General features: G+C 35.9%; 1 protein-coding gene across 6 annotated transcripts in view; it reads left to right on the top strand.

The window, feature by feature from the left end:
* LOC108269297 (anoctamin-1) overlaps nucleotides 1-18450 on the top strand; it is a 47415-nt gene extending 28965 nt beyond the window's left edge. For 5 of the 6 annotated variants that reach the window (XM_053682160.1, XM_053682161.1, XM_053682162.1 and 2 more), the window contains 14 exons: nucleotides 1636-1796; nucleotides 4243-4325; nucleotides 4958-5032; nucleotides 5157-5231; nucleotides 6302-6503; nucleotides 8700-8811; nucleotides 8897-8954; nucleotides 9078-9178; nucleotides 9615-9757; nucleotides 11297-11449; nucleotides 12359-12411; nucleotides 14171-14355; nucleotides 14552-14657; nucleotides 15337-18450. In XM_053682160.1, coding sequence (XP_053538135.1) covers nucleotides 1636-1796; nucleotides 4243-4325; nucleotides 4958-5032; nucleotides 5157-5231; nucleotides 6302-6503; nucleotides 8700-8811; nucleotides 8897-8954; nucleotides 9078-9178; nucleotides 9615-9757; nucleotides 11297-11449; nucleotides 12359-12411; nucleotides 14171-14355; nucleotides 14552-14657; nucleotides 15337-15567 — 1738 coding nt within the window. In that variant the 3' untranslated portion in view covers nucleotides 15568-18450. Of the gene's footprint in view, nucleotides 1-1635; nucleotides 1797-4242; nucleotides 4326-4957; nucleotides 5033-5156; nucleotides 5232-6301; nucleotides 6504-8699; nucleotides 8812-8896; nucleotides 8955-9077; nucleotides 9179-9614; nucleotides 9758-11296; nucleotides 11450-11626; nucleotides 12412-14170; nucleotides 14356-14551; nucleotides 14658-15336 lie in introns of those variants that run through there. The other variant, XR_008396847.1, reaches the window with a different exon arrangement.
* Nucleotides 18451-18782: the final 332 nt, after the last annotated feature.

Here is an 18782-nt window from a genome sequence, read left to right as displayed (position 1 = left end):
TAAAAGTAATAAGTATCCAATGAGAAGAAGACTCAAGTAGTAAGTTACTAGTTACTTTGGATCTGATTATAATGAAGGGAAAATCCTGAATCTCAGACTACATGGAGAACTGTAAGTCACACCTCTCCCTGAAAGTCTGTTCTGTTTATATGATATAAAATATCAATTATCTCCAAATGGAAAAACTCTGCACAGTAGTGAACCTTCCCTGAAGTGGTTGACCTTCCAAAATTCCTCCAAGAGCACAGCGACTACTCATGCAGGAAGTCACAAAAGAACCAAGGAAAATATCAAAGGACCTACAGGCCTTTCTTGCATCAATAAAGGTCACTGTTCATGACTCCACTATCAGAAAGACACTGGGCAAAAATGGCTCCATGGAAGAGTGGCGAGGTGAAAACCACTGCTAACCCAGAAGAACATTAAGACTCGTCTGAATTTCACCAAAACACACCTTCATGATCTGGAACTGTTTGGAAGACAGGGGTCCCGTTACATCTGATGTAAACCAAACAACGTATTCCACAAAAAGATCATCATACCTATGGTGAAGCATGCTGGAGGAACTGTGATGGTGTGGGGATGCTCTGCTTCTTCAGGGCCTGGACAACTTGCAGTAATTGAGGGAAGCATGAATTCTGCTCTCTACCAGAAAATCCTAAAGGAGAATGTCCGGTCTTCAGTCCGTAAGTTGAAACTCAAACACAACTGGATTCTGCAGCAAGACAATGATCCAAAGTGTAGGAGTAAGTCCTAGTCCTAGTCCTAGAAGTAAGTGAAAGACCAAGTAGTTTTTCACATGGGTGACAGGTGTTGGATAACCTTTTGCTTCAATAAAAAGTAAATAAAAACTGTATTGTGTGTTTACTCAGGTTGCCTTTGTGTTATGTTGTATTTCGTTTAAAGATCTAAAACTATTTAGTACGAGATATACACAAAAACAGAAGAAATCAGCAATACTTTTTCACAGCACTGTAACTTGCAGTGAAATGAAATCCTGGCCTACTCCTCTTTAGACTGTGCATTTAAATAAATAAATTAAATATTTACAGGAATGTGCTAAAAATGGTACTGTACAAAATATGCAGTTATGTTACATGTATAACGATACAAAGTGCAGTGTGCAGAGATTCAAAATGTTATTTGAAAAGAGTTTGCTACAGCGGTTGTGTTTACTTCTTTTCAGTAAGCAGTCACCTGTAACTGCCTGTTCAGTGCAAATTGTTTTAAATGCTCCACTGATAATGAGTCTACAATAAATAATGCATCTCAGGTCATTTCTTTGTATAATTGCCTTTGCAAGGTGACACACACACACACACACACACACACACACACACACACACACACACACACACACATACAAAAAAAAAGTTCAGTTTCTCTGTCCACTCACCTGCTTCGGATATGTTTTGGGTTTCTTTTGCATTCATTTCAAGACAAAAATATTACATTGAAAGGGTGAATTTTTATTTTGTTATTATTTAGTTAATTTAAGGTTTTTTCCCCTTCTAATTAATCCATTCTATTAGTGATTATTATTGGTCATTTTTAAAGTGTCTGCAAAAAAAAACTTATAACTGGCTGTCTCTCTGCATCTCCCCCTGTCACCATCTCTGCCTGTCTGTCTGTCAGTATGGAGATCTGTGATGGCCGGAGAAACATCACCATGTGTCCTCTATGTGATGGAGTTTGTGGTTTCTGGAATCTGAGCACAGCGTGTGGAACAGCAAGAGCCAGTCACCTGTTCGACAATCCAGCCACCGTCTTCTTCTCCATCTTCATGGCCCTGTGGGGTGAGAACATACACACTCACACACACACACACACACAAATATATATATATATATATATATATATATATATATATATATATATATATATATATATATATATATATATATATATATATAATATATACACACACATTTTCAGATGAGCATAGATTTAGGATAAATCTTGGATTTACACACATTTAAATTTTTACTTTATGCACAAACTTGAACTCAGGCTCGAAGGGAAATGTTATTCATGTTCTTCATGTTCCAGGTGACAATTTGCATCATTATTATGCAGCATTGTAATGAAGACTGAGTCTAAATTAGCTCCTTTTCATCATTTACTCTTGACATGTGATCATGTCTGGAATTAAAAAGTTAATAATTGATAATTTCTCTCTAATTTTAGGATTTTTATTTCCTGCAGCAGAAGGTGTAATAAGAAATGCCAATATTTCTGCTCATTAATTTCCACCTTCATGTAAATCTAGCCTTCAATTAGTTTAAATAATTATTCTATGTTTGTATTTATAGATGCAGTGTGTAAAGTTTAACGTGTTTTTATACCTTAAAAAGTCTTTGCAATTGTATGGTGCAATGGAGCCATTAGAACTTAGCTTCGCCCCATTTAGAAATAGAGCTTCTCCTTCTCCAAAGAGTAATGTTAACAAATGAAGGCGGAGTCTGTTTGGGTGAAAGAAGAAGACTCTGTGTTTTTCTTCATTTGGTTTGACTGAGCAAACACACTGTTATGCACATTTTTATTAGGGGGGCAATAAATATTAGGGGGTATTCTTCTTCTTCTTCTTCTTCTTCTTCTTCTTCTTCTTCTTCTTCTTCTTCTTATACTTCTTATTTTCTTCTGCAGCTCAAAGAAAAAAGTAAAAAGTTGTTAAATTTGGCACGCTGATTGGGGAGGGTCTAAGAAATATTCTGACCAAAATTGGGCCAAATGCTGCCAACCCTCATTTTGTTCCAGCGCCACTTACTGGTATAAAGTTACAATAACATGCTTAAAATGCTTTCATCTAAGTGTCATTTTGGCTACTCCTCCTCCAAATTAGTCCAATCTTCACCAACTTTGGCTCACATCACCTCTCTAAACTTGTATAAAGTGGGAAAAGATGCCTGGACTGATGAGGAAAAAAACCCCATAAATACCTTTATTTTATACCGATATTTATTAAATTGCAAGAAGAAAAAAAAAGTTCATGTCCGAGCAGTAGCAATCACTACCATAGGTCACAGCAGCAATGCCACCCTGCTGCCCATTTGTTCATCTAGACATTTCCTCCTACAGTCAGATAATTCCACCACTGGCTGTGGCCAAAACCTACACATCATGAGTGAAATTACAAAACATTCTTCAATCTCTTCGCCTAATGTTATGGCCCTGCTTTCATGTAAGTGCTTAGACAACAATTGTAGCACGTCTGTGAATGTGCGGCTCAACAAGTCTGGGTGCTTGGCACCCGAAAATGCTGCTTTGAGCTTTAATAATAATAATAATAATAATAATAATAATAACAATAATAACAATAATAATAATAATAATAATTATTATTATTCCTTTTGAAAATTTGTACTGTTTTCATGGGTCATACTTTTTTGACGTCCAACTACAAAATTTGGCTTAGACATAGGTGCTATATGGGACTCGGAAGCTTGTGCTTTTGTAAAAAAAATCAGAATTACATTTGCCATGTAGCGATGCTCCAGAATTAGGTTTTAACCCCCTAGGAATGGGTTAGGGATAGGGGAATGTTAAGTTAATCCATAGAGGAAGGCGGAATAGAAAGACAACACAGATTATTAGGTCTGCTCTTTTACTGTAATGGTTAAAGAAAATGTACATTGTGTGTAGAGTGTAAGCAGGCACTCTGACAATACTAGCATAACTAAAAAGTGAGAGCCAGAAGGTAATGCAGACATGAGGACGCCCTGGGACATAATGCAGCCAGTCACTCCACCATCAACAAACTTGGGTGAAGGTGTGAAAGTTGGATGACAGCATCCAAACATCCCAAAACACTATATACACATGAGCCCTCCAGATCTGCCCTTTACCTAGGAGCTTGAGTAAACAATTATGTTTTCAGTCTGGACTTAAACACTGAGACTGTGTCTGAGTTCCGAACACTAATTGGAACGCTGTTCCATAACTGTGAGGCTTTGTAAGAGAAAGCTCTTCCCCCTGCTGTAACCTTCACTATTCCAGGTACCAACAAATAGCCTGCACCTTCTGATGGAAGTAGGCGTGGAGGATCATAAAAGACCAAAAGTTCACCTGGGTACTGTGGTGCGAGACCATTCAGTGCTTTATAGGCCAATAGTAGTTTTTTATAATCAACCTTGTAAGCGATAGCTACTGCAGTCAGAGAGGCAGGAGGTAATGCAGTTATTCTGAGAAAAAGGGTCATTTGGTGTAGGTTTTAGCGTGTGTGTGTGTGTGTGTGCGTTTTAGCTGCGTTCTTCATGGAGCATTGGAAGCGGAGGCAGATGCGTTTGAACTATGAATGGGACCTGACAGGATTTGAGGAGGAGGAGGTGAGATCACGCCTCGAAAACTTAAAAATTATCCATTTACATCACTCTTACATGAAATATATACAGGTATACATATATAAATATAGAAATATTAATTCACAGTACTGTAATATTATATTATATTGTCTAGAATAGAATATTAGCTACTATAATAATCTATATTTATTTTATATAAATATCTATATAGAAATCTGTAGTAAATGGTAAACATAAATTTAATAATTTATTTTGTCCCTCTCCACCGCTGGTGTGTGTAGGAAGCACAGAAGGTTTGAAACATTTTCAGCTTTAACACCTTTTTAATGATCTGTCCATTTTTCCCTCTCAGACTTTTTCCTCTAGCTTGTTCAGCCTCTTTCTCTCAAACGCAAACACTTTCTTAATTAATAACAAAGATCCATGCTAAAACACTAATACACAATCCTCTAAAGTCACACACTCTGAAACACTGGCATGCATGAGCACACACACACACACACACACACACACACACATATATATATATATATATTCTGCTGACTCAGCTTCCTTATTCACCCTGTGTTGGGTGTGTGTGTGTGTGTGTGTGTGTGTGAGAGAGAGAGAGAGAGAGAGAGAGAGAGAGAAGCCTCACAGTGTTTCTCCTGTTTCAGGATCACCCGAGAGCCGAGTATGAGTTCAGAGTTGTGCAGAAATCCCTCAAGAAAGAACAGAAAAAGTCCAAAAAGGTCAAATGTAGTTAGTTACTGTACAAGCATTAGTTCATGTAGCATAAACCTTTAGATGATTTAATTCAGATTATTTTCTCTGTGTGTAAACACAATGAGTGAAGAGGATTATTTTCTTTTCCAGACCGAGAAAGAGAAGCTGACGTGTAAAGACAGATGTCCTGCTTATATGACAAATTTAGTGATGATGCTTTTAATGGTGAGTCTATTTCTCTCTCTCTCCTTCACACACACTTGGTTCTTGGAGACTTCTTTTTGCATCGGACGGTCTGCTCTTCGGCTGAATTTGCTGGGACGGACGGTCGTGGACTAATCGGCAGTCGTTTGAAATCTGCGCCATCTGTAGATGATTTTCCTTACAGATTTTCCTTGGATGATGAATTTCATAATTTAGAGATTTTTTAAAATCCCTTACCAGACTCATGGGCATCCATAACTATTTTCTGAACCCTTTAGATCTTGGCATGATGACACCACACACCTTAATAACAAAGGGAACACCAGACACTAGATATGAGAGAGATATAAATAAGACCGGTTCCACCTGCACTCCCTAAGCAGGTTCTAATCACTGGCACCCGATCTTCAACACCTGATTCTAATTTTATGGATTTGAAGGTGTGATAAATGTAGGGGTGTTCTTGTGAATTAAAATTGTGAAAATTACTACGAAATGTCAATTTTATGTGTCATTTGACTGTAAAAAAGGTAAAAAAAAAAAAATAAATAGACACGAGATATTAGAGAATATTCAATTCAGTCTAATAAAATACAATGAAATTAAATTTTATTCATGTAGTTATCTAATCAGACAGCAGCACAATGCAAACGTGCTTTCTGTGTTCCAGAATATCAGCAGTTATTGAAATACTTAAATGGCATATCTGGCACCAACAACCATGTCACAGTTAACAATTTTTCTCTATTCTAATGTTTGATGTGAACATTAACGGAAGCTCTTGACCTGATTAAATGTTTGGCTGATTAGATAACTGCACGAGTACAGGTGTACAGGTGTTCCTATTAAAGTGGACAGTGAGTGTGTTTGTGTGTGTGCATGTGTATATAATATATATTACGGATAATGAAGGAACATCTGTGAAACTGAACATTACATGTTTTATTAATACAATTTGCATTTATTTGTTCTCATTTTGTGCCAAAGGTGTGCAGATGTTTGACAAAACAATGGCTTATTAGTGCTGTGTGTTTAGTTGTAGTGAGTAAAAAAAAACTTTAAGAAAATGAATATTTTTATCTGTAAAACAGATTGGGGTGACGTTTGCTATCGTGTTTGGTGTGATTTTGTACCGAATTTCCACCACATGGGCGCTGCACATGAGCTCAAACCCGACAACACGCTCTAATGTTCGTCTCACTGTCAAAGCCACGGCAGCCATCATCAACCTGGTGGTCATCCTCATCCTGGATGAGGTGTATGGTGCCGTAGCACGCTGGCTAACGACACTCGGTCAGTTGCCACTCCTTCACTTCATTACTGCATGTACTGTATTACCATATAAATATATTAGTATATAAACATATTAATTTATAAATATAATGATGTAAAAATATTTTACTGTTACTGTATCATCATGTAATTGTGATGATGGGTATGGCAGCATGTCACATGCTGATTTTTATGCACTCTCATTTAGCTCATGTTTTATGTTGTATGTTACTATATGTAAAATCTGTATCTAAATATTACACCCTGGACAAAACTGCTTTTTTAAAATGCTGTTACCTCAAGGTGTGTCAAAACATCTGTTCTAAACATGACAAAACACATGCTAACTAAAGTACACAACTGTAAGCACTAGGGCTGGACGATATGACCAAAATCTCGTTTAATTGAATATTTTACCTTTTACATTTACATTTAATAACTATTACGGTTAATGAATGATTATTTTGGTGTCTCTTTTTTGCCCTCATAGTTTACTGACTAGGTTTGTACTGTAAATATGTTCAACTATTAAAGGTGGGATATTTTTTTCTAATGAAAGCATGCATTTCTTATCTTTTTGATTTTAAAATAATTGAAGGAAACACAAACTATTAAACTATATAAACTATGGTCCTATTTGAGCAGAGATCAGATGTGGCTGCAAAGTGCAGACTTCAGTTCAGCAGCTACCTTTTTATGACATGTTTTGTACATGTTGGGCAGAGAGCTTTACCAAGGTGTTTAAACTAACTGTGCTCCACTGTCTTTATAGGAGCCATATCTTTCGCGATGTAGTAACAAATGGCGTCAGTTATTTCTTTCCATCTTCTTGAATCCTTTTCATATTGTGTAGCATTTTTTAAATGCTTGTGTTATCGACACCTGCTTTATGAAGGCACTTGTTGCTGTCCCTGCCCGGTCCCCACCGTGGCCCCACCCTCATGTTTACCATGGCACTGCTATAGAACTTGACATAAACTGTTACAACAATTCACAACAGCATATGAGTGTACCAGGACAAAGCCAATGAAATGCAGTTATCATCTAACCAGAAGTGCAAATAACAATGTAGCATTACTCTTATTCATGTCAACTTACAGAAGTGCTTTGTAGTCTCTATAAAAAATGCTTCCTCATGGAGGGCGTGTGGTGCAGTGTGGGGTGTGAAAAGTGCTTTAAGGTAGTTGGGTGCTGTTTCATTTTTTGGCTTTGCAGGCAAGTATCATTGTTTTAAATCTGTTGTGGACAGCTACAGGAAGCCAGTGAAGAGAGCACAGTAATGGTGTGATTTGGCAACAGCTGCGTTCTGGATTAATTTGAGGGGGTCAGATGCACAGGGGATGACAAGGACCATGAACAAGCACCTGAGTGGCCTCTGTGGTAGAAATGGCTGGATCATCCTAATGTTGTAGAGGAGAAGCCTGCATGAGTGAGTCAGTTTAGCAGTGTGAGGTGAGATGGACAGTTGGCTGTGCTTGGTAAACCAAGGTTGTGTGCAGTGACAGAGCCAATCATCTCCTTTACATTTCTGGTATCGACCACACTAAGGTCCAAGCGTGCAGGGAGCAGCCACTCAGTTTAGTAGCACAGTCGGGTATGTTGGGCCATAGCAAAGTTTCTATGAAACAACACACAGCATACCCTCAGTTTCATGTTCTGAGTAGATGTGGCAGTGAAGTTTGTCCAGTTTGTTTTCGAGAGACTGGATGTTAGCCAACAGAATGCTAGGCAGAGTGGGCTGGATAGGATGCTGGTGTAGTCACACCAGGGTGCCATTATACCTCCCTCTTTTCCTTCTGGAGGCCTGAGAGAATTTTTAGTTTATTTGTATGTCGCATTTAGGTGTGCACCATTGTTTGTTGCATTTGCTGAATTTTGGAGGATGTCTTGTGGTATTCCCAGAGGTTTTAGGCAATTGGAAAAAGTCTTGACAATGTCCAATAAAGACAGACGCTCATGCTGCATAGAAGGAGCAGATGATTCACAGAGGAAAAAGTGCACAAAACAACAACGTGACATACAAATAAACTAAACATTTGTAAGGAGCAGCGCATAGCATGTTGCCGTAGGGTGGTGCCATCTTGGATGTTGTATTTGGAACTTTAGTTATGTTATTTGGTCACAGTTATAGAAAATAAACCAGCACTGTTCCAGATTTTTCTTCTGTTCATGTGTAATCTTATGTTTACATTTAATGTTTAACGTTTACATTTTCAGAGGTACCAAAAACGGACAAAAGCTTTGAGGAACGACTGATCTTCAAAACGTTCATCCTAAAGTTTTTTAATGCATTTACTCCAATTATATACATCGCCTTCTTCAGAGGGAGGTGAGTGTCATGCTGTTACCACTTATTATTATTATTATTATTATTATTATTATTATGCTGTTCATTTTTTTCTGTCATTCTGCAGGCTTGTTGGTCGTCCTGGCAGCTACATTTATGTCTTTCAATCCTACCGCATGGAGGAGGTGAACATATTACACACACACACACACACACACACACACACACACACACACACACACACACACACACCAACTGTCTAGTGACACAAAAGGAGCAGTAATGTGTGTCTGTTTGTGTGTGTGCAGTGTGCGCATGGTGGTTGTCTGATGGAGCTCTGCATTCAGCTCAGTATCACCATGTTGGGAAAACAACTAATTCAGAACAACCTATTTGAAATCGGCATTCCGTGAGTACACACGCACACGCGCACACACACACACACACACACACACACACACACACACACACACACACACTGTTTCATGGATCCCACTTCTACACATATTATATAAGGTATACTGGAGTATAATTATATCACATTATAATTACATTACAATAGAATTATTTTAGAATAGAATTAGGACACATTAGAATACAGTAGAATCATTGTATGTAATGTAGCCAGTATGTAATTCAATTATTGTTGTTATTTTTTAGATGAAGCAATATGCAAAATATTTTTTTGCACAAACAGAAATCTTTTGTTTGTTTTATAATGAAAACTTGTAGAAGTTTATCAAACACATTCATGACAAAATCACCCTGATTTTGTATGTTTAATTAAAAAAGGAAAAATACAGTTGCGTGTGTGTGTGTGTGTGTGTATGTGTGTTTCTCCACAGTAAATTGAAGAAGCTAATTCGCTACATTAAGTCAAAACGCAGTGCATTTCAGGAGGAGGAGCGAGAAAAAACACTGCAGCGCTATGAGACCGACTTTTTCCTTGAACCATTTTCAGGCCTCACACCAGAGTACATGGAGATGAGTGAGTGTGTGTGTGTGTGTGTGTGTGTTTGTGTGTGTGTGTGTGTGTGTAGTATCCAAGTTAAGTTATTCACTGAACAATGAATGAGACTTGGGTATAATCTATTTATTTTCTGTTAATTTTGGCTATCCAAGTGAGACCATCAACAACAATATTCAGGTATCAGTTCGGTACCATCCACAGCAATCTCACAGCATTCAGGCATTTAGACTAGCCATGTGGGCCATCCTCAGCAACAATGAGTGATGCTCTCGTGAAGGAGGCTCCAAGTGGAAGTAGAGAATCAAGATGGATCAGGCAGGTCAGAAGGGCCGAAGGAGTCAGGATCACCAGCATCTCATTAGGCTGCAGGAGGAACATCCTGTAGCATGTGAGGGAGAGAGAGAGAGAGAGAGAACAGAATATTATATACGCTTTTGTCCTGTAGTGGTTTAAGGGTATGTACTCTACAGTGACACAGGACTAGCTTTGACAGTAAAACTAAAAGCAAGAGCCAGAAGGTAAGACAGAGATGAGGGTGTCCTGAGACATAAAACAAGCAGCCACTCCACCATCAACCTGAGTGAAACCTGAGTGTACCTTTAAAACTGTACAGTCACTGACCTGATCTGTTTGATGTGGTAGCATGGTGTGGTGCATATATTATGAGTAAGACTTATTTTAAATGAGATGAGATAATGATCTGCTCCAGCCTATGGAAGTGTGACTGTTTTCTATATGTAATCCAAACGTTGGTGTTAAATCAAGCATTATGAGTGGGTCCTGTTACGTTCTGATTAACCATATTCAGAATACAGTCTGTAAATAATAATTAGGTGAATTGATTGAGTAGATTTAATTTGTGTGCCTATAAATGTTATGTTAGTTCCACTGAGTTAAATTCATGTCCATGTTTTTGTGGAATGCTTAGATTATCATTATATATAACTTTGATGCCTCCTCCTCTGCCAGTTAGACGAGGGTGATGTATAAAACTGTATTAGGGAACAATTGCTTCATTTAATGCTACATATCAATTTGGTCTCATCCAAGTTTCCATTAAACACAGTATATAACATCTCTCATTACTATAACAGTAATACTTTATATGTAAGAGATCTAATATTTCTATCCATCCATCCATCCTCCATACTGCTTATCCTTCCGAGATCTAATATTTAGCAAACCTAACTTCAGATCAAAGATACATTTTTGTTTAGCTTGGGGAACAGACAGTCTCACTATTTTGGAAACTGAGTGATGACTCAAGGCAGATAGCAGAGGGTCAGATTAGCCTGTTTGTCTGCTCCATGGCTTTGGCTCTGGATTGTCACTGATTAACTAGGCCTGTTCTGAGAAATCAGAGTAGCACCTTCCAGAGTGGGATGGATACTGCCCTGCCCGTAAAGGACAGCCTTGCATTCAAAATGACTTCAATAGTTTCTAAAGCCCACATTGTTTTCGGAACACCACATCCACAACACAGACCTTCACTGGTTCAGCGACCATAAACTGCTGTCATTTGTGACTGTGTGTAATATTTATTGTTATTGTGTGCAGTTATCCAGTTTGGTTTTGTGACACTGTTTGTGGCGTCATTTCCATTGGCGCCACTTTTTGCTCTGCTCAACAACATCATTGAAATCCGTCTTGATGCTAAAAAGTTCGTAGCAGAGATCCGGAGGCCTGTGGCAGCGCGAGCAAAAGACATTGGTGTGTATAGCTTACCATGTGAACATTTCATCCTGAAATTAGGCTGTTTTGTTTAATTTGGTATTTACTAATGTCATTTTTAGCAGTGGCATGAAACTCATTGAAACTTTACACTTTAGTAGCAGTTATTTTATATGTAATGTTTTCTGTGTGCTTTTATTTCTGTAACAAATCCAGGGAGGTGGATGCAAGTGCAGATAAGCTCTATTAAATAAACAACTAACAAACAAAAAAAAGGCAGGGAAAGAATTAAAATCTAGCAAAACCAACCAAAATCAAGAAAATCTATGACAGGAAAAACATACGAGATACAGACTTCTAAGGGAAACAAATCCTAAGCAACTAATGGGAGAAACTATAGAATGTAAGTAGAAACAGGAGAAATACAACTCAGGTGAGTACAAACACAGTAAATAAGCCAGACAAAAAGAAATTGAGTGAGGGTGCCCTCTGGTGGGGGAGATGGTCCACGGTGGACATGACAATTTACAATGTGTGTGAGCAGATGTATTAATTATTATTATTATTACTCACTTGTCAGCCCCAGTAGTTTAATAATTAATATGAATGAGAATAAATAGCTGGTGCGATTATTTCCCAATCCACCATGTCTTCTTTACAGCCTCCTGATGTTAAATGGCATCTAACTGCAGTATGGCAGTATGAGGATTTTAAAAGTCCAGTAGCAGATTTGTAGCTACAAAGCAAACGTGGATACATAATTTTCCAGACATGATTATCTGTACCAGTAGAGTACATCATTAGAGCTCTGTTAGCTCTAGTAGTTACATATGAAAAATACTGCTGTAGTGGTGTATCAGAAGTACACAAGACAGAAAAATACAGTTTTAGTAGATATTGTTTCCTAAAAGAGTATTTTTTTCACTTTGTACTACTGTTTGATTTCAGGTATCTGGTACAACATTCTCCGAGGTGTGGCCAAAATTGCAGTTATTGTCAATGTAAGCATTTTAAGTTTCTTCAATTAAAGCTGTTTAGGTTTCTTCAAATAAACATGGTGGTGTATATGTATGTATGTATGTGTATATATATATATATATATATATATATATATATATATATATATATATATATATTATATATATATATATATATATATATATATATATATATATATATATATATATATATATATATTTATTTTTTATTTTTTTAACACTCTTGCTGGATGCTTTACCACTTTATTTCTGAACATATGGCAACTTTTGTTAATATTCTTTACGTTCTTCTTTTTATTATTGTTGTTGTTGTCGTTTTGTATTCAGGGTGAGGAAAACAGCTGCTTTAATTTTCCTTCATTTATAACTCTGTGTTTTTTTACAAATGAGTACATTTTAGAGGCTTTTAAAAACTGTTTTGGCTTTTTTTTCCCCCTATTGTGACTCATTTCAGAATAAAACACCAAACTTGGTCATTTTTAATCTGACTATGTCTGGAACATTTTATTTACTATAATATAAGGTATTTTATCTCACTGGAAGGTGTTCACTCTCCCTTTTTTCTTACCAATTGTATTACATGCTGAACTTGGAATTTCAATTATTTTATCTGCAGTAACCTTATCTTTTATTTATGTTTTCTACATGAGCCAGAACTCCGGCATTTAGTTCTATTTTTGGCCGAGTGTCATGCTGCCCAACTTTCCTACTTAAATAATCCAAGTCATTTTTTTCGAACACTGCTTTGCACAACATTTTTTGGGGGATGAATCTTTTTGACACAGGTTTTATTTTTAATGTATAAAGCAGTTATTGTCTGAATATGACATTCTAACTTTCAGGATTTATTTCTGAGAAGAAAAGCACCTAGAGTAAAAACTAACACACATATTACAATAATCTTAAAAAGGATCTGTATTTAATCTGCACATTACATCTTTTTTTAGTTTGAATATTGTTAATAGCTTATTTACAAAATCAATTTTAAAAAATCCTTCCATTGCATTTTAATGCTCTTAATTGCTTTGATAGCTTTGCTTACCATTAACTGTCTGATAGGATTTATTTCAAATACGCTGAATGTCCCATATATATATATATATATATATATATATATATATATATATATATATATATATATATATATATATAAAATTTAGTTAACTGATTATTTTTGTGTTTTTACTATTACATGTTCTTTATTTCAGTGTTTGTACTTCACAATACATATTTTATTCATGGTATAACCATTAACCATTTATATGTAATCATATTTCTTTTTTTAACCATACATTAATGTTGTTACACAAATAGTAAAACACTTGAGAGGGATTTGAATGAAAACCTGAACTAACACAGCCTTACTAAGAGTTGTGCCTAAAATAATGGCACTCCAGGTTATAATGACTTACATTTATCTCGTTTATACAACTGAGCCATTGAGCATTAAGGGCCTTGCTCAAGGGCCCAACAGGGGTAGCTTGGCAGTGCTGGGGCTTGAACTCACAACCTTCTAATCAGTAACCCAGAGCCTTTAACCACTGCTGAAATAATAAAGCATTTCTGTTCCTTATTGTGTCATAATCATGACATGATAATATGATGAGTCAACATTCCTATGTCCCTCTGCACATGCATACTGATGTGGTCAAAAACAGAAGAGGTTTAGATCAGGAGACAGGAAAACTTCATTGGATTTTAATGTAAAATTATCCAAATGTGGTATATTAACAGGGATTCATGTGTTTTGCATGTGTCTCAGGCCTTTGTCATCTCCTTCACCTCTGACTTCGTCCCCCGGCTGGTGTATCAGTACACGTACAGTGCTGATGGCTCCATGCATGGCTTCGTTAATCACACGCTCTCACACTTCAATGTCAGTCACTTCCAGAATGGCACAGGGCCTGTCGACTCGCTCTATGCCGGCTTTCAGGTGGAAATCTGCAGGTAACCGGGGAATTAGTCACGCCTACTCTCACTTACTCAGGCTTCTTCAGACTTTTTCAGACTCATTCATATTTTTTAAGGCTCATTAATTTTAATCCAGTTTATGAGATGTTAAGCTTAATAACTGTTAATAAACATCAAAAATGTGAGTAAGTGATGAGTACAGAGGTGTGTGTGTGTGTGTGTGTGTGTGTAGGTATAAAGATTACAGAGAACCTCCATGGTCATCAACTCCGTATCAGGTCTCTAAAGAGTTTTGGGCCGTTTTAGCCGCCAGACTCGCCTTCGTCATCGTCTTTCAGGTCTGTGTGTGTGTCTGTGTGTGCGTATCAGAGGCCACAAACACACCATTTAGCTACATGTGGATATTTCTTTATCTTAACATAGTTTTTGTTTTCATATATGTGAAAAGTCCAGAATTATTGGCATCCTTCATGAAAAAATAAGTAAAATCAATGATGTATGTAATGACATTTTAATCACTGTGTTGGTCTGGCTGTGTGCTTGCCGTGTGTAAGATCATGAATCCAATTCTGAAACTTATTTATAACATTCCTGATTGTGCCCGAAGGTAGTTTTTATTTTATGATAAAGCAATTTTATAATGTGTATAACCTCATATTAGATCAAAAGCAAGAACAGATTTTTTTTTTTTTAAATCAACTTTAGGAAAATTATTTTTCCGAAGGATAACAATTTGTATGAATGGTAAATCCTCCGTAACGTTGGCAATAATTCTGGTATATATGATTTTGAGAGAAAATAATATTTTAAAAGTAGTTTTTCTAGTTTGAGAGATACTTTTTAAACCTTTTGTATCATTTATTTATTTTAACAGTGTGTCTATAATTATGAAGTTGTTTTAAAGTCTGCCTTTGATTTGGTATTAATAACAGTCAATGTAGAGTCAATATTCTGATAAATATGGAGAAATATTAGATGTTGACCCTCTTTCTCTTTCTCTAACCTTCACATGTGCAGAACGTAGTGATGCTGATGAGCGACATTGTAGACTGGATCATCCCAGACATCCCTAAAGACATCAGCATTCAGATCCACAAGGAGAAGATCCTGATGGTAGATCTGTTCATGAAGGAGGAGAAGGGGAAGAATTTGACCATTGGAGATGACAAAGCAAAAGAAAACAACTTGAAACATAGTCCTGTCCTCCACCCAAGACCTCTCACACACACTCAGAGCAATTGCTACTAAGGTGTGCGCACGGGTTAGTGTTTGTGTGTGTGTGTGTGTGTGTGTGTGTGTGTGTGTGTGTGTGTGTCATGACATTCCACAGTTTACTCTTTTGTTGGTCTTTTGGAGGATTTTGTTCTCTATAAATTTTATTAATGAAATTAATAAGCAATCACATTTTATCACAACCACAATGTGACTTTTAATTAGTAAGATGAATTAATAATTGGTCTTTTTTTTTGCAGAGCAAAGTTTTTTTTTTTTTTTTTTTTAAAGTGCCCTTGTCCACTTCCCCTTGGTTGTAGCCCCTTGTCAGCCATCTAAATAGTCATTAAGGGTTTTTGATGAGGGATCAATGCAACATCAGTGTAGAGTTTAGGAGCTGTACTACAGAAACATCCTTATAATTTAGTCATTCATCTTCAGTAACTCCATTATCCTGTGCAGGGTCATGGTTCAACATGTGATAAAACATCCTTATATTAAATCTTAAATTAAAAGTTGATTTGTAAAGAAATTAAATTGAAACGACAGAAGGAAATCATGTTATAATATAGGAATCAGAACCTCTTATTTCTCTTGCATCTTACCAAGCAACTGCTGAGGTTTACATAAACAACGTTAAAACATTAAAGATACAGTTAAAAAAAAGCTTTTGTGATGCAGATCTGGCAACCGTGACCATAGCACATACATCATAAACATGTTTGTCACTTTTCACATGAAACAGATTTAACAAAATAAACTTCTGATAATTGCTTAATGTTACAGCTGCCAAAGCTATCGTTGATAAGAAAAATATAATCCAAATTTAAATAACACTTTTGTATGAAGACGTTTATTTTGTAGTGAAATTACAGTAAAACTAGTAGAAAAAATAATCCTCTTTTGTTTTCAACTAACAAACATCTGAATAGAGTGAACATGCACTTACTAAACACTTACTATTCTGTAATAACTAAAGTTTAAAGGTTGCCGTGGTTACTGAAGAGGTAAGATATCAGAGTTGTTTCCGGATGTTCCTGTCATACAGCTCACAAAGTATAAACTTGTCCTCCAAAAAAGGAGTGAAAATAAACAGTTCCAAGCCAGGTTCAGATTAGGGTTTTATCTCACATGATGCTACTGTACTCAGCTAGTGACTTAGCCATGTTAGCAGAAGTCAGCAAGTGTGAGTTAAAAACGTGATTAAAGAACAGAGTTGGGTTGTGTGAAGAGAGATTCTCCTGGGCTGAAATACACTTTTCAGAAAACTTTTTAGAACAATATGATTAAAATTCTACTGTAAATATTCTAAATATTTATGTTGATTCATAAAATCCAAACTCTAACAGTTCAAATTAAATCTTGTATAAATGACAGAGTCCTCACTCCAGATTGAACTAAAGCCATACTGCAAGTCCGTCAACACTGTGGACCATGAAACAACTCATTTCTCTGTTTATTTCTATATAATCAGAGATGTTTAATATGTAACCACACAGCTGTACACATCTGCTTTGCCAGTGTATTGGAGTTTTGACTGTTGACTTTAGGTTATTATTTTTTTTACAGTAATGATCCAGAGGCGTAATAAGTGCCAGATGTATGAGTTTCAAACAAGAAATATGGCAATGGTTTTATTAGACATTTTTCCTATATCAAAATCATAAACAGTATCCAAACAGCTGGTTTCTTTTACAATATGGATCATATATTCAGCCAAGAATAAAATGTCCACAATGTCCCTTCATCTCCAATGTAGAGGCATGGGTATTGTTTGAAATTTGCTTTTTACTACAGTGTATGAGAGTTGTAATGAATAGGCATTGTGAAATTGTTCATGCGTAAATAACACTTATTTCATATAAAAAATTAGTCTGTATTACATGTGAAATATGCAGTTATATATTCTTCTAGATCACTTATAAAGTACAGATCCACCAGTGTGAATTTTGCCATTTATTGTAGATTTTATTTTGCCTAAAACTTTTTATTAAAATATGACTATTTGAAAAGGTTAGTAATTTTATGTAATGACTGTGATAGCATGTAAGGAGTATGACAGCAGTTTTCTGCAAACACAAACTTTTAGCATACATACCTAGAGGAGAAATGTTTATAGCCACATCTAAAGTAAGACTGTTGTATAATCGCCTTTGCAAAATGACTGCACCAAGATCAGGAGGAAAACTTTCCCCATTGTCCAAGTGATTGTTTCTGGCATGTTTGTCTTGTTTGTGTTTGTGTAGAAGAATTAATCATTATTTATGTATATTTTTGTTGCTGTTATGGAAAGGATGTCATTAACAAATGTTTATTTAAATATTCATTTACAAAATTAACACTGAATTCCACCTTTAGATTTTAGGCCACACACTTACTTGAGACTGATACTGGTAAAGGGACACTGTAGATCTTTTATTTTTGCCTAAAATGTTTATAATAATTCAATAGTAATCATTTATTTATAATTTTATGTATACATTTTTGGCATCAAAAAGAAATTCAGCATCTATCCTGAAATATTCACACCTGTGCAGTGCAGTAAAATCACACACACTTTCACCTGTTGAAATGAGGTTCATTCATCCACTTCAGCAAACTGCCTCAGGAGCTCCAGTGATGAATGAGGAGTTATTATAAAGTTTATTTTCTTTCTTTCTTTCTTCTTCTTCTTTTTTTTAAAATTTAAATTATGTTTACATTTATTTGTCTATACTGGATCTGAAGTAGTAATAACATTTCTTCCTCTGATTGCCTTATCAGAAAAACGCAGTGTATGTTAGGCCTCTTTTATAGTACTGTGCATTTCATAACATCATACTGCAATGTAATGAGAATTAATCTTGTAATTCTAGAATTCTATAATAGACATGCAATAGAAATATTTTTAACAAAATTACAAATAAAGCTTAAAATTAAGCTGTGGTCTTGTGGACTGTATGTTAAACCACACTGTCAATTTGACTGGGATGTTTTACTGTAAAACCTTGAGCTGTTGTAGCCACTATAACGACCATCACATGATTCATCCTGTTGCTGAAATCAAAGGTAAAATCCAATGATTGATAGCGACCAATGAGTAACTAATTAGTCACTATAAATAAGATTCTTTCATTGGCGAAATAATGTTTGAACTATTGTGCAGAATTTGTGTAAATGTAAAGTGAATAATTTCTTTATTCATTTCTATTTTAAAAGAATTTAATTTGGCCATGCATTTACAAAAAGAAAACACAACACACATTATACAC

The sequence above is a fragment of the Ictalurus punctatus genome, chromosome 8 (genome assembly GCF_001660625.3).
Source record: "Ictalurus punctatus breed USDA103 chromosome 8, Coco_2.0, whole genome shotgun sequence".
NCBI lineage: Eukaryota > Metazoa > Chordata > Actinopteri > Siluriformes > Ictaluridae > Ictalurus > Ictalurus punctatus.
The sequence above is the reverse complement of the archived record's forward strand: the minus strand, read 5'-3'. Positions and strand labels throughout refer to the sequence as shown.